At 47.4% G+C, this 23,226-nt stretch overlaps 1 protein-coding gene across 7 annotated transcripts in view; it reads left to right on the top strand.

Moving 5' to 3' along the window:
• Positions 1-23,226, top strand: part of LOC134994657 (zinc finger protein 260-like) — a 300,567-nt gene that overhangs the window by 212,735 nt on the left and 64,606 nt on the right. For all 7 annotated transcript variants that reach the window (XM_063950998.1, XM_063950995.1, XM_063950996.1 and 4 more), the window contains exons 12-16: positions 6,304-6,404; positions 6,564-6,633; positions 7,893-7,993; positions 8,153-8,222; positions 12,770-12,844. In XM_063950998.1, the coding sequence (XP_063807068.1) occupies positions 6,304-6,404; positions 6,564-6,633; positions 7,893-7,993; positions 8,153-8,222; positions 12,770-12,844 (417 nt within the window). The remainder of the gene's footprint in view (positions 1-6,303; positions 6,405-6,563; positions 6,634-7,892; positions 7,994-8,152; positions 8,223-12,769; positions 12,845-23,226) is intronic.

Here is a 23,226-nt window from a genome sequence, read left to right as displayed (position 1 = left end):
GGCCGCAGGCTGCGCCACTCCCTGCTGGGGAGGAACAGCCAGTAGCTGAGGGCCAGGAGCCAAAGCGGATGGGGGTGAGACACACACACGCTCACTCACTCTCGCTTTCTTGCTATCTCTCACTCTCTTTCTCACCTGGTGCAATGCTGTAAGGGGCTACCTGGTGCAATGTATATAATAGGCTACCTGCAGCAATGTGTATAATGGACTACCTGCTGCAGTGTGTACAAGGGGCTACCTGGTGCAATGTATATAATGGGCTACCTGCTGCAATGCTATAAGGGGCTACCTGGTGCAATGTGTTTTATTGGCTACCTGCTGCAATGTGATAATGGGCTACCTGGTGAAATGTGTATAATGGGCTACCTGGTGCAATGTGTATAAGGGGCTACCTGGTGCAATGTGTATAAGGGGCTACCTGGTGCAATGTGTATAAGGGGCTACCTGGTACAATGTGTATAATGGGCTACCTGGTGCAATGTGTATAAGGGGCTACCTGGTGCAATGTGTATAATTGGCTACCTGCTGCAATGTTTAAAAGGGGCTACCTGGTGCAATGCTATAATGGGCTACCTTGTGCAACATGTGTTGGAGATAGACTCCGTATGTCAATGTCCTTCGGTCATCTGTTTAATACCCTTGAACATCAGTCAATGGTTCTGTACTTAGCAGCCGGCTGGAGACCAGAAATAATGAGACAACACACAGGAGATATGTAGAAGCTCAGCAAGCCATTTATGATCTGACTCGTTGCTTTAGGAGCCTTTATTTATACACAAAGGAATAAAGGTATGGCAGTGTGTTAGCCAATCAAAGTACACCGTGTGCAAAGATAAACAATGATTTAATGAAACCAATTATAGCATTCCTGTATATATTCTTATCACTGTTTGCTCAATTATTTAATGAGAAGGCCTTTCTCTTATCGCCATCTGGACATTAATCTTGAAAGCCTTCTTTCCATTGTCACCTGGACATTCCAAAACATACTCCTTTAATGTTCTCATCACGCAATTAAAGTTTTATCTTAGCCTAGGAGTTTACTAAATGTCCTTGTGACTGCAGCTGGAGAAATCATATTGCTCTCAACAAAATAGTTTCTCACATAAATATCTATGTAATTCATTTAAGGAAATTACATATACTAGCTGGCTATGTTCATTGATTATTGCAATGAACATTCTAATCAAAACCAAATTATGAGACATAGAATCACATAACTACTTATTGGGTTGAAACCTATTTTATAGCATTATACGTGCTTTTAGTTATTAAATACAAAGCTTACAACAATTATTAAGATGTTTTTATATTTATAATTGTTCTATTTCCTTCAAAACGCTTAAAGGTCCTTTTCTGGGCATCTTGCCAATATCTGGGAATCTTGCCAAAAAATACTATCTAGCAACTATAAATCTGCAGGTGTGAATTCCTTAGCCTAACAAGCTACATATACATGTAGAGAGTCTCTTCCCTATCAGGTCATCATTTTTAACAAGCTACTGACTTCTTATCATATAGTAAGTTTCGTTTATGCAAGTACAAAAATTCACTTAATAAACTCTTAAAGGGGTAGGTAGGATTAATAACCCATATATGCATCTGAGCTGATCCTTGACCATTATCAATATGTTGGAGTGCATATTTCTTATACAGGTTGCTAGGGCTAAGGGTCTCATGCATATATCAGATAAATGTCAGCATTACTTATAAACCTATATAAAAAAAGCTTGAAATACATCTAGAATGGCTGCCATTATACAAAATGGCTGATAGCTGTTTTAGCATTATGCTGTCTCTTTAACATATATAATGGGCTACCTGGTGCAACATGTCTAAGGGGCTACCTGGTGCAACATGTATAAGGGGCTACCTGGTGCAACGTGTATAATAGGCTACATGGTGCAATGTGTATAATAGGCTTGACCTGGCGCAATGTGTATAAGAAGCTCTACCTGGCACAATGTGTATAAGAAGCTGTAGCTGGCACAATGTGTATAAGAAGTTCTACCTGGCACAATGTGTATACAGCAGTCCCATCCCCCCTCCCCCACATAAGAGCAGCGGTCCTCCATGGCATTCTCCCCTCCCACCGCTGCATCAGAGCAGCAGCGGATGGAGGGCGGACGTACAGGCGGGTTGGGAGGAATGGCTGTAGATGAACTGAGCACCCGAGCAAAAGTACAGACGGTGAGTTATTAAGCCCTGTAAACAGGGGATGGGGGGGTTGGATGTTCGGCGGCTGATATCATTGTGCTTGGGGAGGGGTGGACAATATCATTGTGTGCCTAGGGGCAGCCTGACCCCTAAATCCGGCTCTGGGCCCGCTGTGACAACCCGCTCCATAGTAAATTAGTAAATCTACCCATAGCCTTTGACCACACACCATCATAGTAACATGCTAAAGATGATAAACATAACTACTGTTTTATTTCCTTGTATTCAACATGTCATTTTGGTGATCCCATTTGTACTAGAGAAGAACTGACCACTGTTCTTCTCTAGTACAAATGGGATGCTATATTTCTTGTGTTGTCAGGTTGCAATTTTTATTTAATTATAGGGGCTGGGTGGGGAGCAGCATTTTATTGTTTCTGGGCAAAGTATTATCAAATGTCTCACACATATAAAAATATTGAAAATAATCACCCCACATGCCAATCTGACCTCCCCACATGCCTGCACATATCATGTCACACTGACCTCCCAACATGCTTGCACATATCACTCTACATGCCATAATAACCTTCCCGTGTGCCTGCACATACCATCTTACATGCCACACTAGCCTTCCCACTTGCCTGCACATACCACCACACTTGCCACTCTGGTTGCTGTCTCCTATGCTACGTAACTGGTTCTTGTCCATCCGTCCATCTCCGATACAGCTTGCCACCGCTGTGTCTTACGCTTGTTTGTGTATTCCCAGTACCATCTTCGGTACATACCAGCCACCGGACATACAAAGGCACTAGCTGAGGAGAAAATTTACATTTACAGAGGAGAATGGGCCTAATTCAGATCTGTTCGCTTGCTAGCTATTTTTTGCCGCGCTGCGAACAGATAGACGCATGCGCAGTAGTTACCTGATCGCTGTGCAGAGAAAAACGCTAGCGAGCGAACAGATCTGAATTAGGCCCAATGTCCTAACAGAACTCTCACTTCACTGTGTGGATGCTAGAACCATGGGGTATAGAGGTGGCTGTAGGAGCACAGGCACTGTGTGGATGCTGGAACTGTGGGGTATAGAGGTGGCTGTAGGAGAGCAGGCCACTGTGTGGGCACTGGAACTGTGGGGTATCTAGGTGGCTGTTGGAGCACAAGCACTGTGTGGATGCTGGAACTGTGGGGTATAGAGGTGGCTGTAGGAGCGCAGGCACATTGTGGATGCTGGACCCGTAGAGTATGGAGGTGGCTGTAGGAGCGCAGGTACTGTGGATGCTGGAACCATAAAGTTGTTAAAGTTCAAATGAAGAAAGTAATTATAATTGAGAGTTCTCCGTTGTGATGATATTCAGCATATAGAATTTATTATAAAAGAAGGAACCACACCCAATATTCCCTGCAGAGGAGTGTGGACCAGGACAAAATTCACCATGAGCCTGTGTCTTCAGAACACTGACTTTACATATTTATAACATTAGACAATCAAAACAAGGCGTACATATAGATTCAATCATAGAGATACATTGGTTGATGACCGAGAAGAGGAAAAAACAATGTGTTCCCTAATGCACACCGAGTGAAAAATATTACTGCATAATAGTCCGATAATACGGAGATCTTAGTTGCGTATATCTGCAGATATAGGGTTAAGCCCCCAGGCCGATCGACAAGGCTTCTCCGTCACTGGGGGTCCCTAATACTAGGAAATGCCAAATATGGTCAGATTAGCTAATTAAAGAGAATGGTATTATCCACAAGATGGCAGACTTGTCCATGAATCTTGAATCTCCAATACATAACAATTAGGTTCTCCAGTAGGCTTCGTTGTCATAAAGGTCATTCTTGTTCATAATAACGTGTTGTTGTCCAAAGTGGAGGTTCATCAGATTTCACAGAATATGTCCTTCTTGTGATTCCACCAAGTCTCGAACAATATCATTGAGCACTCGTTACACAAAAGGCCTTGCTACTAGTCATGTAAACATCTTAACCAAATGATGCACAAGTGTTGAAATAAGACACTGTTTAAAGGGAACGTAGTACAGTATTAAGAATCATAGCATAATTAATGAGACAATACAGATATATTTGATTTAACTTCAACAAAGTATACAGGTAGGAGTACGGGCACATTGTGGATGCTGGAACCATGGAGGATAGAGGTGGCTGTAAGAGCGTGGGGCACATTGTGGATGTTGAAACTGTGGGGTATAGAGGTGGTTGTAGGAGCACGGACACTGCGTGGATGTTGGAACCATGGGGTATAGAGGTGTCTCTAAAAGCGCAGGCACATTGTGGATGCTGGAACCATGGAGCATAGAGGTGACTGTAGGAGCATGGGCACATTGTGGATGCTGGAACCATGGGGTATAAAGGTGGTTATAGGAGCATGGGCACTGTGTGGGCACTGGAACTGTGGGGCATAGAGGTGGCTGTAGGAGTCCAGGCACTGTGTTGGTGCTGGTACTGTGGGTATAGAGGTGTCTGTAGGAGAGCGGGCACTGTGTTGGCGCTGGAAATGTGGGGTATAGAGGTGGCTGTAGGAGCGCGGGCACTGTGTGGATGTTTGAACTGTGGGGTATAGAGGTGGCTGTAGGAGAGTGGGCATTGTGTGGATGCTGGAACTGGGGTATAGAGGTGGCTGTAGGAGAGCGGGCATTGTGTGGATGCTGGAACTGTGGGGTATAGAGGTGGTTATAGGAGCGCGGGCACTGTGTGGATGCTGTAACTGTGGGGTATAGAGGTGGCTGTAGGAGTCCGGGCACTGTGTTGGCGTTGGAACTGTGGGGTATAGAGGTGGATGTAGGAGCGCGGGCACTGTGTGGATGCTGGAACTGTGGGGTATAGAGGTGGCTGTAGGAGTCCAGGCACTGTGTGGATGCTGGAACTGTGGGGTATAGAGGTGGCTGTAGGAGAGCGGGCACTGTGTGGATGTAGGAACTGTGGGGTATAGAGGTGGCTGTAGGAGTGCAGGAACATTAAGACCCTCTGTACTGTGGCACCTATGGCAGCATTAGGTTATTATGTTACTGATTAGTGTGTCATTAGCTTCAGCTGCTGCCGGTGTTACAGCTGCTGACACTGCATGCTAGGAAGGGGGGATAGGTGCTGGGCAGCGCCTCATACTGCCGGGGCCCATTCCTCCTGCTGTCAGACCTCCGGAGGGGTGACCCGGTCACTGCCATAACGGCAGGCAGCCTCTCTGCACGAGACAGCGCTCTGGAGCTATGGCAGTATCTGTCTCTCATCACACTGGATGTAGGGAGCTGTGGTGAGCTGCGCTCTGCACCCGGTCACTGGGCTGGCACACATAAGAGCACAGCCTGCTAAGGGGGCAGGTGATGGATGACGTCAGTCACCTTCCTCACTAAGCTCTGACAGGGAAGACATTGTACAGCTGTATCCTAATTCCTGTCAGTGTATGTAGTGTACTCAGTGCTGGGCCTGAGGAGGAGGAGCCTAATTCCTGTCAGTGTATGTAGTGTAGTCAGTGCTGGGCCTGAGGAGGAGGAGCCTAATTCCTGTCAGTGTATATAGTGTAGTCAGTGCTGGGCCTGAGGAGGAGGAGGAGGAGCCTAATTCCTGTCAGTGTATGTAGTGTAGTCTGTGCTGGGTCTGAGGGAGGAGGAGCCTGTGTGGTGTGTGGTCCGGCCTGTTTGTGTGAGGGGCCATCTCCCTTATACAGGCGGCGACCTGTACTGACAGCAGCACCTGATTGGTTCGTGGTATATGCACACCCTTTCCTTTACTCCAGCACATTTGGGGCTATCATACATTGCAGGGGCAGCTAGGGTCTTCCTTACAGCACAGGACAGGCGGGGGATGGCTGAGTGTTGGGTCTTATCTGTAGGTACCAGAGGTACAGCAGGTGCAGGCGTCTTGCCTGGGCGAGTAGTGTAACATGGGACATTTCTGCCATTGTCTATACACTTACACAAGTTACTATGCGGTAATTGTGGCCACTGTTCCTGTAACAAGTCCAGGCTGAGTCAGTGTGTGACCCTACATGTAACCTTGTACTCGGTGGCAGGCGGTGGTCTCCTCATTACTCAGTAGGGAAGTCCTCACCTCCCCACTGACTGTACATAGAATCACTATACTTACTGTAATGTAATGTTCTGTATCCATTCCCCGCAGGTGGGTGCAGCTCTAGAAATCCGGCAGACCCCTGTGAGACCCCTCTGTACTCTCCGGGCTGTATAGAGGAAGAGAACAGGACTGTGACACAGGAATATCAGGTAGAGGAACCTGCTCTGACCTCTCCTCCTCGCACATCCGCTCCTCACATTGCAGGATATTGTGTTATTCCCATGTCCCCGCCCTGTGTGTGTCCTATAGAGATGTCCCGTGTAACGTGTGGGTGGGACACGTATGTGACACATGTTCTTGTATGACAGGCTGAGCCAGGACACGTGATATATCACCGGCAGTGTAAGGAAGAGGCCGTTCCTGCTGAGATCAGCCCAGGTGAGAGAGACGCAGACGCTCTGGGGATATAATATTGCTGTATGGGGAGAAGTATTTATATTACTGGAGATGTGGCTTATATGTGACGTTACATACATGGGAGGGAAGAGCAGCTTATCTCAGCGCTATAACATGGAACACATGACAAGATACTGAGACAGTTGTACATCACAGCCGCCATCTTTACCATGCAGTGACACGTCTCTTCATTCTGATGTCACCGCGCCGCACACAGAGGTTTAGGAACCTGGTGACCCCAACTAGACACCTTCTGTATAACCAGCCGCACTGACTGCTGGGGGTGCCCTCTATTCCTGAGATCATTCCCAGCGCTGCAGGTCTCTCGGGCGTCCCTGACGTTTGTATATTAATTAGCTTTATAATGATCTGTTGTTATTAATAATAATACTGATATTAATGTTGCTGTGCCTGCTGATCCCCTGCCACAGAGTCTAGCACAGTCCTAGGGGAGAACATTAGGTGCTGGTGGAGTTATCCTTCCTCCAGATCTCAGGTCCAGTCACTCCCAGCATTACCCCTGACACGCTGTGTCACATGCAGGGACGTCACCTGTTACTTCCTGTCTGGGAAATCCTGGTAATCAGGGGGTGAAATAGGGCAGAACACCGGGCGGCATGTAAGAAGGTCAGAGCCCAGTGGTGTCCTCTAAGAGATCAGTAGTGCAATCCCCGGGTAACACATGAGACATCACAAATATTCCCCAACCATAGTCTCAGTGTAATGTGGTCCTGTGGAAGGGGTGGTCTTCAGTATGCCAACTGTCGGGATCCTGGCGCACAGTATACCGGCGCCGGGAATCCCGACAGCCGGCATACCAACACTTTTTCTCCCTCGTGGGGGTCCACGCCTCCCCGTGTCCGCAGCGTGGCGAGTGCAGCGTGGCGAGCGCAGCGAGCCCGCAAGTGGCTCATTTGCGGTCGCCACGCTGTCGTTATGCCGGCGGTCGGGCTCCCGGCGCCGGTATGCCATACTACACCCCTGTGGAAGTACCGTTAGGGGTAGTAGTACAATACCCCCTCCCCTGGTCTCATCACAGTAAGTATAACAATCTACATTTCCCCGTCGCTGCTGACTGCGGCGCTGCAGGAGAATGGACCATTAGCAGTGATCGGGATAAGGTTTTATTTGCAGGACTTTGGTTCTATGTTACTCCGCCATATCCGTCACTATAATGTGTGTGTATCAGCTGAGGTCTTCTTCTGCATTATCATTTATACATATGTGTCTATTCCCCACAGGTGGGTGTAACCCTACACACCCCGCAGACCCATGTGACACCCCTCTCTATACTCCGGGGTGTATGGGAGAAGAGAACAGGATGATCAGCCAGGATTATCAGGTAGAGGAACCTGCTCTGACCTCTCCCAGCTCCTCACATGTCTCACATTGCAGGATCTTGTGTTATTCCCATGTCCCCGCCCTGTGTGTGACTCCTATACAGATGTCCCGTGTAACGTGTGGGTGGGACACGTATGTGACACATGTTCTTGTATGACAGGCTGTGCCAGAAGACGGGATGTGTTACCAGCAATGTAAAGAAGAGGACGTTCCTGCTGAGATCAGATCAGGTGAGAGAGATGGACATACAGACAGTGCTGTCATACAGGTGATATGTACAGAGGTCTCTGCTGCCTGGGAAGAGGGCCCTGCCTGTCAGTACTTACAGTATATAGAGAGGGGGGTAATATGTGGGGTGAGCTGGGACAGAGAGTAGGTGGGAGGTCAGGGGGGTAGAGTAATGGCCTTATTAGGAGGGCTGATGGGCCTACAGGTGAGACATAAGGGCCCGTGTGAAGGTGTGGGCGCTGGGACTGTAAAGAACCATGACACTTTCTTCTGTACTGGTGATAATCTGCTAGGTGTAGCGGGGGAGTGATGCCAGCTCTCTGTCACTATAAGGAGGTGACGTAAGCTGTGGGCCCTCATGGCGATCTACATGATACAAGTGGTCAGTTTGTTACCGCCGGCACCAGGGCTTAAAGAGGTCTTGGAGAGGGGGTTGAACTCATTTACCCTACCCCCCCCCCCCCACTTCCCCACCCATCACATTAGCCAGCGCCAAGGCCAGTGCTAGTGTTTTCAGCACCCCCTGCAATCTATGAATTAGTGAACTACTTCCCTTGCTCTATAAAAGGGACATTGATCTCGCAAAGAAGCCGCGCGGTCGCACAATAGTAATTCCAATGACACCACACATTGGGAAAATCTTATTCACATTACACCGCACGTAGTGCCCCGATTTCATATTACACTGCATAGTAATGCCCCTTATTCAGGTTACGTCACTCAGTAGTGCCCTTTATTCACATTGCACTACACAATGGTACCCTTTATAAATGTTATGCCACACAGTAGTGTCCCTTATATACAATGCCCACAGTAGTAGTGCCCCTTACACATAATACTCACAGTAGTGTCCCTTATACACATCTCTGTCCCTCCAGCAGCTCCATGCCCTGTATATCTCCAGCTACTTCCCCACTTCCCTTGTCCCTCCAGCCCCCTCTCATCTTGTCTGCAAGAGCCTTCTCCTCTTCACAGCTCTTCGTAACCTCATGACATCACATACACCGTGCCAGAGAAGGAAACCACTGGGACCTTTGGAGGTGATGAATGTTGTCCAACAGACACAGCATGTGTGAGTACCAGGAGGGGTGGGCTGTAAATGGAGGAGGACCATGCAGCTACCAGGACCTAAGGAAGGGGGAGAGGTGGCTGAAGCTCATCAGTAACACTAGCGCCACCTGTATCATCTATTGACGTAGGTGATGGAGCGGGCTTTTCTGTTGGAATTACTGTTCAGGGCAATGGAGAGGGTGGAACTGAGTTCCCCCTACCATTATAGGTGGTGGAACTCCGTTCCACCTCGTTCCCTCTCACGTTAACCACTTGCCAGCACTGATACCTGGTATTAGCCCATCCAGTTACACCTACCCTTCTTCATATACCCAGAGGGCCTGAGCCTCGGGACAGCCCCCATGCAGACCCACTGTAGCCGGTATTAGTTTCCTCAGTGACTATATCGGGGAGAGGTGGCTGGTAACTACAGGCTTCCGGTGTTATGTTCTGCAGCTTGGCGTGTAAAAGCTGTTTCTCAGACACACTGTCATTGCATCGCTGTAACATCCAGGAGCCAGACCATCACCCCACACACAGTGTAAGAGCTGGTATAGGAAACGTAGACTTGCATGAGGTACACAGGCTTTTGACACCCTTAACTTGAACACACTGGGAGCAGGGAAAGTGAATACCTTTTATAGCCAATGTATAATATAAATACCCATTCCTGGTAAGTATCCTCCTCTTCTGTCCCCTTCATTATGGGCAATATAAAGCAGACTGCCGGCAGCATGGTCCCTATATCTCACTTACTGTACAGAAGACCACCCTGATCCTGTAGATGATTTACCAATGTCCCAAAGCTGAGAATGTATTCCCATGTATGCTGTGCCTGTCCCTTCCCTGCCTCTGACTAGGACACTTACTACACAATTATCAGGAAGGGGTGTGTTGAATGCAAGACCCTGGAGGATCCGTGTCACCCACCATCCCATCTCCTTTGGTTTAATGATGGAATAGCTCACTTTTGCAGCATATTACTTATATCCATCTCTCCTTCCTGCACAGGACCAGACTGTTACAAGATGCGAATGCAGCTTGCATTCTGTTTATGTTCTTATGTTGTGAGTCTGTTGTGTTTCTGTTAGCATCCCAGGTTTTCTTATGTACTTGGTTGGGGTACTGTTGCGGGCCGCCTTTGGAAGGTCTGTGTAACTACAGCCTGTCTCCTGTATGTGTGACCTGTGCAGTCTCACCTGTCAGATACTAAGGCTTGCTTTAAAGAGTTTCCTTTTAAGACTGGAGTTAGGGGTTTCTTAACCCCTCGTCGAGGGAGGGGTACTGTTACAAGCCGCTAGCGGCGCATCAGTGTCACTACACTCCAGCAGCTAGATTCCTGCATGTATCCCTGTGTTCAGCCTCAGCTGTTGTATAATTAGTACCTCTGTGTGTCTAGCTGTCCAGCTGCATTGTATCTTCTCATCAGTAGACTTGTTTCTCTGGCTGTTCTGATTGAGAGTGTCTTTACCTGACGCCGGTTATAGGGTCTCCTGTATGTACCTGGTTCCGGTCATTGTCCTATGGTGGTATCTTGAACCTGTGCAGTTAGTGCTATTATATTACTTGTGATACCCAGTACTGTTTGAATCCTGTGTACCCTGTTCTGCCAGAATCCTGAGTACATTACTCTGTCACCTGAGTTCCTGACTGTGTATGTGAGACCTAATGTGGAAGTTTATTCAGATAAGCTCCAGTTCCAGCCTTACCTTGCCTTGCCTGGGATCCAGGGGACTCCTCTTGTATCTTGTTATCAGTACATTGCTTTGCTCTCCCAAGTTCCTTAAGGGACTCACAGCTAAGTTATTCATTGCTTGTACTTAGTTGCTTATACCACCCTATGCATTCTTACATTTACATACAGTTTGTGTTTAGTTGCTAATACCATCTTGTGCATTGTTGCATTCACATACAGTTTGTGTTTAGTTGCTAATACCATCTTGTGCATTGTTGCATTCATATACAGTTTGTGTTTAGTTGCTAATACCATCCTGTGCATTGTTGCACTCACATACATTATATTACTGATCTCAGCTTGTGAATTGGGCAGCTTAATCAGTGTTGTAGCCAGTGAGCGTCTCTCTGCACTTGTACCTTACTCTTGCCCAGCCTCCAATAGTCGCCTTGTCCATCCATAAGTCCTGGGGGCATCTGAGTACGGGGTGCACCTAATTCGCCCTGGAAAGGCAGCTGCTAAAGGTGAAGCCTAGCATTGCTGGAGGCTAAAAGACTGTTGGGCAAGTGCAATCGTCTGAGTGCCACCTGGTACCACCTGATAGCCCTCGTAACAGTGTAGTCCTCATAACACAGACTGTGATACATTTGGGGGAATAATTAAAAAAAAAACTCCAACAAAATAGCGCCCCGCAGCTGGCCAAACAAAACCATGAAATGTAAAAACCGCAAGCCCAATGTTAATGGTTATAAGTGGAACTAACAACTGTACTGCTGGTGTTGCTGTATTTCCTCCGATATATCTACTCGCTAGGACTGAGATCTTCATCACCATAGTGACTGGTAATTGTCAGTAATAAAATTGTAAAATAATACTGCATTTGGATAATACCTCCGTTCATCCATATAAGGCAGTGGTGGAGGGTAGAGTAAGCTGTGACCAACACGTATGGCCGGATATCCATCCTGTCACTGTCAGTGTAACATATGGGAACACGTGTGGCCGGATATTCCTCCGGATATTCCTCCTGTCACTGTCAGTGTAACATATGGGAACACGTGTGGCCGGATATTCCTCCTGTCACTGTCAGTATAACATATGGGAACACGTGTGGCCGGATATTCCTCCTGTCAGTGTAACATATGGGAACACGTGTGGCCGGATATTCCTCCTGTCACTGTCGGTGTAACATATGGGAACACGTGTGGCCGGATATTTCGCCTGTCACTGTCAGTGTAACATATGGGAACACATGTGGCCGGATATTCCTCCTGTCACTGTCAGTGTAACATATGGAAACACGTGTGGCCGGATATTCCTCCTGTCACTGTCAGTGTAACATATGGGAACACGTGTGGCCGGATATTCCTCCTGTCACTGTTAGTGTAACATATGGGAACACGTGTGGCCGGATATTCCTCCTGTCACTGTCAGTGTAACATATGGGAACACGTGTGGCCGGATATTCCTCCTGTCACTGTCAGTTTAACATATGGGAACACGTGTGGCCGGATATTCCTCCTGTCAGTGTAACATATGGAAACACGTGTGGCCGGATATTCCTCCTGTCACTGTCAGTGTAACATATGGGAACACGTGTGGCCGGATATTCCTCCTGTCACTGTCAGTGTAACATATGGGAACACGTGTGGCCGGATATTCCTCCTGTCACTGTCAGTGTAACATATGGGAACACGTATGGCCGGATATTCCTCCTGTCAGTGTAACATATGGGAATAATGACTACTACACACAGACACTGCCCCTTCTGTCTCTGCCTATGTGTGTCTGTGTGTAACACTGTCTGCTTATTGTCATACACAGGAACTGAGGCCGGTGTAGAGCTGGATGCTGGTGATCATCGGGGGCTGCAGGAATTCCTCCCAGAGTCCAGTGCAGGTCAGTGATGCTCGCTCTTCTATAATGTGACATCTATCACATTGCCGGACAGAATGGGAGATCATAGACTGTGCACGGCGGCTGTTCTGGGTGTGAGACGCTCCTATCGCAGCTCCCTGTTCTGTAATATGTTGGGGAGAGTAGATGTGTGCCCGTCTGGTATGAGAGGGATCGGGCTGCTCCTGTGGTCACATATAATGATGAGAGGCCGTGATTCCGGCTGTAGGGGGCAGTATGTGAGGAGCAAGGACAGATACACAAATGGCTATAGGTGACCTTACAGCAGAGGCTCTCACACTGCTACACGGCATCACTCAGCTGACTGCTACGTAAGGTGGGTTCTCCAGGTCATCCCTAGGACGTCGCCCACATAGAGATATTGTCATGCCCCCTATGGACAGGAACTCCCCACCAGCCCCTCATCGGGGCCGGAGAGCAGGGTGGGGGGTCCTTTAGGACATGTAGTAATCTGCACCCTTACCGCAGGTTAGTGATGTTTGTTCTCCTATTGGCTGTGATGGTGAGTAGCATTAAGGGTTCCAGCAGTATCATCCGGTACCTTAGGCAGGTCACCCTCCTTATGTGACAGCTGTGGTGTTACATGGCCCTGGGCTCTAATTGTGATAGTGCGGACCTGTAAGTGTCCTTCCAGGGAAGTACCGGTAACTAGCGGCAAGAGCATGGGGGAGTGTAACAGAGAGGAAGGGGAGGGGCTTTCCTATGGCGTCAGAGCGTACATGCGGGTTGCTGGGTGTGTCGACCTATTGTGCTGCAGAATAAATTACTATGAGACATCCCATCTACAGCTGAGGCACTGACATGTCTCGCCGCGCACAGGTTGGGAGTTACTGCGCTATCACAGCCGATATTCAGCCTATATCCTCCATATAGTGTATAGCAGACAAAGCACAACTGCAGTCCCTGATAATGATCCCAGTGGGAGTGCGGGGATCACTATCTGGCTTGTGTGTAAATACAGTGGGAAATGACCCCTGACACCGTCTTCTGCCTAAATTATCTGCCGCCAGTGATCTGACCACTAATCCCGAGGGCCTGGCAGCCAGGTGATGCCCAGTGTGCCCACATACTGTGTACTCAGACTGAGGGTAGAGATGAGGGTTGGGGTATGAATATTATTGGGACAGAAGGGTATACTGTAGGCTAGGGCTGCGCAGGAGATGACGCTGATGAGTAATGGAATAATGACAGCGCGTGCAGGGAAAGGTTTAGAATGAAAGTACTCATCAGATGGTTTACAATATAGAAAGATCATCCAATTGTTTACAATATTTTCACAATCTGTATATAAGTAAACATAGATACTTTAACAGAAATATACAAAATGTAACTCTACAAAATTGTATAATTATATGATCAAATACATAAAATGGACTTAGATCATTGAAGGAAGAGTGTGTTTATTCCACTGTTTTACTCACAAAAAGCTATTTTGAAGCTACCATCCAGGGATAATGCGGCAAGTGCTCAACTGGTGAAGAAGATCCACATATGAGCTGGATATTATAGTGCTACCTATGGACAATAATTATATATCATATTATGACCCACTTTCCAAATATGTAGGAATAAGGAGAAGGAACTCACTTACTGGTGATTTTATGAGAAATAAGTTGGTTCCTAAGGTTGGCCCAATCTCGCCAATGTTCTAAAACTTTATAGTAGACCAAAAGTGATTCTATAAGAGATTAGGTGATTAATAAAAATTATTTTATATGGGGGGCGTGGCCTAGCTGCAGACCTGGGCAGACGTGTTGCAGTGGAGCTCCTGCCTTACGCCGAATAAACTGCCATCCAGCTGCTCTTTAATGATTTTGGGGACCCCCCTTTATCAGCTGAAGCATACCTGTATCGGGCAGTGAGGTCCGCGGAGCCGGCGGGTGTCTCCTACACCCGTGCGGGTTGCGGCCTTCTGACCCATGTGAAGCCGGGACCTCCATTTCACTGCTGCCCCAGAGGAGGAGGCCTTGGGTGACCAGATTTCGCCGCAGAGGGTGCCCCCACCACATCAAGATCCTACCCCCTGCAGGACGTCTCACTCTGTCCCCCGGCGGGAGGTGAATGTTACCCGCTGCCCCCTTACCTCAGATGGAAGCCCGCGGGACACCGCCGTTACGCTGAGGGGAGCCGAGGGCGGGAGGACTGTGCCGCTCTCTCCAGCCGGAGCTGCTCCACCCGCTTGCCGCCGCCCGGACCGGGGGTTCCCGACCTGGGCACCGCACGGCCACTGCACCCGTCCCTGACTGCTCGTCTGGTGGCCTCCGGAGGCCCAGACGGCCGGGAGCTCCCACGGAGGTCGGGACCCGGGAGGCGCCATTTTGACTGCTGGCGCTGTGCCCTCACCTGGATCCCCTGCGGCGGATGTGCATCCGACGCTGCCCAGGGAGACTTCATCGGAGCCTCTGTTCCCCGGGCAATCTCTGGGGCTGCACCAGCTACTCCCCGCATAATAAAAATAAATTAAAATAATAATAATATTAAAAATAAAAAAAATAAAAATTATTATTTTAGCTTCCTGCTGCCTGCCTGGGGCTAGTGTCCGCGGAGCCGGGAGGGGCTCTAGGCCTCTCTGCGGGTTGTGGCCTACCCCACCCACTCAGACCGAGACACCCAGTTACCAGCCGGCCGCGTCGCGGAGCATCACGGACCCTCCGGATCCCTGCCGCGATCAGACAGAGACCGGCCCGACCCCTTCTGCTCTCACTGCTTTGGGTCCTCTCCGTGCAGCCCAGGCTTCCTGGGACGACCGCAGCTCCCCTTGAACCGGAAGCGCCTCCGCCATCTTGCGATCGACGACCCGATCGTTTAGGCGGCCCGGGACGCCGCATAACGCGGACCCAGCGGCCTCATCCTTACCCTGCTCTTCACCCTCCGAGCGTATTCCTGCTCACACTCCGAATCTCCCTAACCGGCTGACAGTCCCCGCCGACCTCCTGACGATCCGGGAGATCTGAAGTGCCACTGCCGGGGGAAATTACCACTGCCCGCGGAACCACTTCTCCCCCCACAATATATAAGGGGGCACCGTAACCCTCCATCACTGCCCGAGGCTTGCCTTTCTGCTACCCCCACACGTCCTCCTCTCACCAGCTCTCTTCTGCTACACTAACTGCTGACAACTGAAGGAGCATAGACGGACCACCGAGCTGCCCCCACACAACGGCCCTCTACCCCGGTGTCTGCCACCATACCGGGTGCTGCTGGGACGCATGCTGTGGGATTCCACTGCTCTATTGATTCTCCAGAAAGTTCTACGCCTTGTGACAATTTATGTCCACAATCTAGCATCGCCTACACCTGACCAAGTTCCTACTAATTCCGTAATTCACGGGCCAACCGGCCGAAACGGGACACTCGGGCCCTCCTGCCTGTTGTGCTACCCGCTTCTCAGATATATCGTCATTCCGACAAGGTCCTACCTAACTTCCACCGGAGTTACCATGCCCCACTAACTGAAGCTTGGTCGTGTCCACCAGTGGTTTGTGCCCTTTTTTTTTTTTTTTTTTATATAGTTTCTGTACGTGCCTAGTCTTCTGATTGCCGACCATCATGAGTAGATCCACTGCTAATGCTAAGAAAAAAGCCGGAGGGGACATCTCACAACACTTTCCTAAAAACGATAAATCCTCCTCTTCTTCGGATCCTCCCTCGCCCCGTCTCTCTCAAATGGATAAAGATATGGTTGCCCCACCTACTCCGTCAACAAAGGAGGACATTCTCGCCTTACGCTCTCTTATAATGGACTTTAAGGAATCTATGGAATCCAAGCTAGATAAAGCGGTCACCTCAATCAGGTCCGACCTATCGTCACTGTCTTCTAGAACCTCGAAATTGGAATCACGACAGGACTCCCTCCAAAAAGTTCAAACCGAGCTTATCAGAGACGTCGATCATATTATTCAGGATATATCAGATCTACGGACCAAGAACGAAGACTTGGAGAACCGGGAAAGGAGATGTAATCTCCGGATACGCAACATACCAGAATCAGTCCCTTCAGCAGACCTTGAAACATACCTTCACAAACTCTTCTCCTATGTCGCCCCTGACATCGGTCTGAGGCAACTCAAACTAGAGAGAGCTCATAGAGCCCTAAGACCTAAGCCACGTGAAGGTGACCCACCAAGAGATGTCGTTATACGCTTTCTCAGCTTCAAAGACAAAGAATTGGTTCTTCACCCAACTAGAGGAAAACCGCACATATTATTCGAAAATGCTAAACTGCAGTTTTATCAGGACCTGGCCCCATCCACGATCATCAAAAGAAGAGAACTTAGAGACCTGACGAGCGCTCTCCGCACTCGCGGTATCCGTTATCGCTGGGGCTTTCCTTTCAAACTGCTCATCGATTTCAACAGCAAGACGGTAGTCATCAGGGATCCCACCGAAGGAAAGGACTTCTTGGCCCATTTAGAGGACTCGGGCCCCCCCCCTGCGAGTCACTCCAACTTGTAACTGAACGAGCTACTCCCATGGCCCGAAATTGGGTTGGTCCTACTCCTGAGACTGTCGTTTTGATCTCGCAAGTATCCGTTAAACTCTTACACACTATGATGTCTGTAACTATGCGCTAAGTCGTGGTTGTTTTTTGACATGTCCCGCCTCCTCGGGTGTGCCCCGGGTGCGCGGATGGGGAGCCTTCTTTTTTTTTTCTCTCTCTCTCTCCTTCCGCGTACCTTTATGGGAGTGCCTGATGGGCCACGCGGTTTGCATCATTCCACACAGTCCATAGCGAGCGGTTATTGTTTACTTACTTATTATTACAGCATTGCTTGTTACAGGATACTTGCCCTGCCTGATACTTTTTGATTATTTTCGCCCACATGTGATAGACTATGGCAAATACATTGCTGTTCTATTGAAAAAAAAAGGAAAAAAAATATTTTTATTTTTTTTTATACTCATTGACGCCTTAGGTGGGCTGTTTATGTTCTCTACCTTTATTAAACTGCTAGGCGCCTACTGTCCTCCTTACTGGGAGATGACTCGCCTTGATTCCCTCAAAGGCACCCCGAGAATGTTTACCAAACTGTATAAGTCTTTAGGTCTAGATCATTGTTTTTTCTTGACTACTTCACAGCGTTTAATTCTAGTTTTACATGATGTATTCAATACTTTATGAAACTGCTATGTAGGACTAAAGCTCTAATATATCTGTGTGTACGTATATATGTGCAATTTTTTCTTTATTTTTTTCTTTTTATTTTTTTTCTTTCTCCCCCTCCTCTTCTTTTTCCTCCCCCTTTCCCTAAGAAACCACTGGTGGGGCATGACCCTCACCACATCAACTTTCTTACCCCCACTTACTTGCCTCCCTCGCTTTACTGCTATAGGCGATTCACCTCTACACTTTCTCCCCACTTCCCCTTGAGGTGACCCGAGAGAAAATCGGTTTCACCTCAAATTGGACCGCTCTGGTCCTAAAATCTGTGTGCTTACTCCTCCGCTGGACGTGAGGATTCTCCACGCAGACCCTCTTTGTTCTCACCCCCATATCTCCCAGTGTATCTTCTACTCCATCTAGTCCCTGACAGGTCGGGTGTTCTAATCCCCCCCCCCCCCTCTATTTTTGGTTATCCCTTTCTTTACTTTCTTCTCTTGCCTTTCTTTCTGAACCTTGGACACTATGTCTCTAACCCTAGCGTCCATGAACGTCAAGGGCTTAAATACTCCCCAAAAACGCTCCTCACTGTTCAGGTCCTTACAAACTCTTCGTTCAGGTATAGTCTTTATTCAAGAGACGCATTTCAAAGCCACCTCACACCCATCCTTGGAATCTAAAAGATATCCTACTGTTTTCTACTCCTCTAGCCAAACCAAACACAATGGAGTGGCGATTATGCTCCACAACAAAATCCCGTTTACCCTTGATTCTGTTTACAAGGACTCTGATGGGCGTTATATTATTCTGACTGGTAAATTTGGTTATTTGGAATGTACAATAGCTAACCTATACGCACCGAATTCTGGCCAAGCCTCTTTTTTTAATTCTTTTTTCACAGAACTAACTAAGTTTAGAAAGGGCCACCTACTTCTAGGAGGTGACTTTAACGCAGTCCTCGACATTGCTTTGGATAGGTCCTCCCCCACATCCCCATCACAAACCAACTCTTCAAGCCGCTCCCTAAATAAACACATCACAGAGTCTGGTCTTTTCGATGTTTGGAGAGCCCTCAACCCCACCTCCCGGGACTATACATTTTTTTCAACGCCACATCACACTTACTCCCGAATAGACCTTTTTCTTTGTTGTGCCTCAATAGCTCCACATATTGTAGGCTCTACTATAGTCTCCAACCCGTGGTCAGACCACTCCATCGTGACTGCCTCCTTTGACCTTCTAGACATTCCTATATCCCGTCCTCCGTGGCGTTTAAATGAAACACTACTGAAAATCCCGCAATTTCAAGACAAGATCAACTCTGCCATAATAGAATATTTCTCTCTCAACAACGTTGATCCCCCCTGCTCTCCTCTGGTCTGGGAAGCACACAAAGCTGTTATCAGAGGCCACATCATTAGCTATGCCTCACATAGAAATAGAGAACACAAACTAAAAATTAAAACCCTCACGGACGAGGTTCACGTCCTAGAAACCCAACATAAAATGTGCCTTACCCGAGCCCTTCTTAATCAACTTACTGTGGCTAGGGCTGCGCTGAACGCATTGTTAGCCGAGAAAACAGAGAAATCTCTACGCTGGCTCCAGCAGAAATTTTATGAAAAAAGTAACAAAGCTGATACCCTCTTAGCCAACAGACTTAAAGCTAGGAAAGCCCAGACGGCTATTAAAGCCTTGAAAGATGACACGGGAACCCTTCAGTACAACCCGTCAGCTATTAATACCCTTTTTAAAACATACTATGAAAAGTTATACAACATCTCGGATTCCCCAAACACCTTACCCCCGGGTACTCCCTCAATCTCAGATTTTCTCACTTCCTGTGACCTTCCTTGCGTGGACTCAGAGACTGTGCTGGGCCTGGATAGACCCATCACAGACGATGAAGTAAAATTAGCCCTCCAATCACAAAAACCATCTAAAGCCCCGGGACCAGATGGTTTTCCAATGTCCTATTATAAGACTTTTCAGTCGACTTTAGTCCCCCATCTCTCTCAAATGTTCAATCAGGTTCTAGAAGGGTCACCCTTTCACTACCAAACCACTAGGGCCACGATTACAGTTATTCCCAAGCCTGGCAAAGACCCTCAACTCGTCACTAACTACCGTCCCATCTCACTCCTCAACACCGATTTGAAAATCTTCGCTAAAATCCTGGCCACTCGTCTTAACCCAATTCTTCCTTCCCTGATCCACCCTGATCAAGTGGGTTTTGTCCCCTCCAGGCAGGCACTGGACAATACTAGACGAACCGTTGATGTAATTCAACACATTAACACCACCAAACTACCCTCTCTAGTGCTCGCCCTGGACGCGGAGAAAGCCTTCGACAGGGTCTCATGGCCGTTTATGCACCAAACCCTCAGACAGTTCGGTCTTCGAGGGAAATTCCTACAAGCTATACAGGCCCTATACCACACTCCATCTGCAGCGGTCCGTGCCGGTGGACTTTTGTCTGATTCTTTCCCAGTTACCAATGGAACTAGGCAGGGGTGCCCTCTGTCACCTCTCATATTTGCACTTATCATAGAACCCCTTGCATCTCGCATCCGTGCCAATCCCGACATATCAGGGGTATCAATCAATCGCTCTCAATACACCCTCTCCTTATTCGCGGATGACATTCTCTTAACACTAACCAACCCACTCATCTCCCTTCCAAACCTTTTCCACGAACTCAACACATATGGCAGTCTTTCGGGTTACAAGATAAACCACTCAAAATCCGAGGCACTACCTCTCCATATTCCAGGCGCGGATAAAAACCTCTTGCAATCTAATTTTTCATTCTCATGGCGAAATAAGTCATTGCAATATTTAGGTGTCCAAATAACAAAGTCATATGACTCACTTTATCGCGCCAATTACCCTTCACTTTTCAGGTCGATCCACAATGACCTTCAGCTCTGGCGGTCCTATTTCCTGTCCTGGATCGGTCGCATCAATGCAATAAAAATGAATGTGCTCCCAAAGCTGCTATATTTCTTTCAAACACTCCCTATACGGGTCCCGTCTCATACCCTGCAGACCCTTCAATCGTCACTCGGTAAATTTGTCTGGAACCACAAAAAAGCGCGAATTAGACGGGATATCCTGGCTAAACACACACGAATTGGGGGACTTGGTCTACCCATACTCCAACGTTACTATGATGCGGCCCGTCTTAGTCAGATGATTGCATGGCATTCCCCTCGACACACTAAACGATGGGTCGACCTGGAAAGTGACCTGGCTGCTGTTCCTTCGATTTCTTATTTACCATGGCTGCACAGCACACACTACGGCCAAGCTAGTGCTTCCTCTCCCACAGCAGGGCTCACCTTGCAACACTGGGCGTCACTTAATAAGAAGTTGAAGCTTGCCACTTCCCCGTCCCCTCTAACCCCTCTTTGGTTTAATCCTGCCTTCCCACCGGGACTTTCGCCCGCGATGGCCCTTCCCTGGACCTCTTCGGGGATCACGCGAGTTCATCATATTGTGGGCAGACACGCTCTAAAGTCTTTCGCGGACTTGCAAGAACAATTCGGAATCCCTAATTCCCTACATTTTCAGTACTTACAACTACGTCACTTTATATCATCCCTCCACCTATCGTACCCATTGCAAATTCCAACCCCTCTAGAAAGATTTTGTATGTACCACCCTACTGATAAGGGGGCTATCTCATTTTTATATAAATCCATTTTGACCCTAGACCCCCCCTCTCTTGAACCTCATGAACAGAATTGGGAAACGGATCTAGGGATACATTTGGCAACAGAGGAATGGGAATCAATCCGTACAGCAATATCTAAATGTTCCATAAGCGTGGCCATACGTGAAAATGCATACAAGGTTTATACCAGATGGTACCTAGTGCCTGAGAAACTTCATCGCCTCTACCCGAATACCTCCAATCTATGCTGGAGACATTGTGGGGAAGTGGGCTCATTCTACCACATTTGGTGGTCATGCCCTGTGATTACCCGTTATTGGGGTATGGTTAGATCCCTTATTAACGCCCTCGCTGAACCCACGACACCCCTTTCTCCAGTGAACTTACTACTCTGTGCCCCGATAGACAATGTTCCCACTGAAACGAACAAACTGATTCTCCATATCTCGGGCGCGGCTAAATACCTAATAGCGCGTAATTGGAAAGCCGCTACAGCCCCCGTCAGACAGGAGCTACTGAATAGAATCTGGTTCATTTCAAGGATGGAATACATAACCAGCCTACAAAATAATACAGTACTAAAGTTTCACTCCATATGGCTCCCTTGGTATAGGTTTCATAACACCTCTCTTCCAGGTCTTGGTTAAGGCTTTGACCCCTTTCCACTCTCTCCACCCCTCCCCCCCCCCCCCCCTTTTTTATTTTTTTATTTTTTTTATTTACCCCGACCTGCTAGGGACCTCTTCTCTTCTTCTCTCACTGCTACACTTTCTCTCCTACTCTCCCATACTTTCCCCTATTCCCCCAGCTTATAGTCTTTCTTCAAGATATGTTTATAGTTGTTATTCAACAGATTTTCCAAACACCTTTTATATACCTTTAGCTAAGAAAAAATATTAGCTGACAAGGTCCCTTTCTAGATTGATTATTTTTGTTTATATATTAAGGACTTTTTCTTCTCTTTTTTTCTCTCTTTTCTGGTTTACTTTATATGTACCCTTTCTTTATTACATAGAGATGCTATATCTGATGTTACATGTGTGCTTGCTTATGCAATACCTTACTCGCAATTGACATTTGCTTGCCACCATTTGACCCCTAACTATCATCTCTGTAACCGTCTGTAACCGTTTGTATTTTCAATAAAAATTTACGATTGAAAAAAAAAAATTATTTTATATATCTAGTGTCTTAGGTTCTATAGACAACATTACTTACTAGTGCATAGTGTATTTTTAATCTGTGGATAAACGTGGTCTTTTATCAAAGGACTGGGTTTGTAAGATATCACACTATAAATCAATTGAATTAATTGGTTAATAATTATTTTATAAAATCGTCTTAAAGTGCATAATATTTTTGGTAATAAAATTTACATACCAAAATTTAGATGTGTTGGATTTAAAGTGCAAACTGCAAGTAATTAAAACTTAAGTAATTAATTATTTTTAAATAAACCTATCTTGTTATTACGCAAAATTGTAATAATAACTTACTTGATGAAGCTCCAACTAGGTATGACTCTATCTCCTCCCAAAAAGCAAGTGAGCTCCAGGGAACCAAATCCCTCTATTTATACCCCTAGAT

The sequence above is a fragment of the Pseudophryne corroboree genome, chromosome 2 (assembly GCF_028390025.1).
Source record: "Pseudophryne corroboree isolate aPseCor3 chromosome 2, aPseCor3.hap2, whole genome shotgun sequence".
NCBI classification, from domain to species: Eukaryota; Metazoa; Chordata; class Amphibia; order Anura; family Myobatrachidae; genus Pseudophryne; species Pseudophryne corroboree.
Note: the sequence above shows the minus strand (reverse complement) of the source record. Positions and strands in the feature narration are given on the sequence as shown.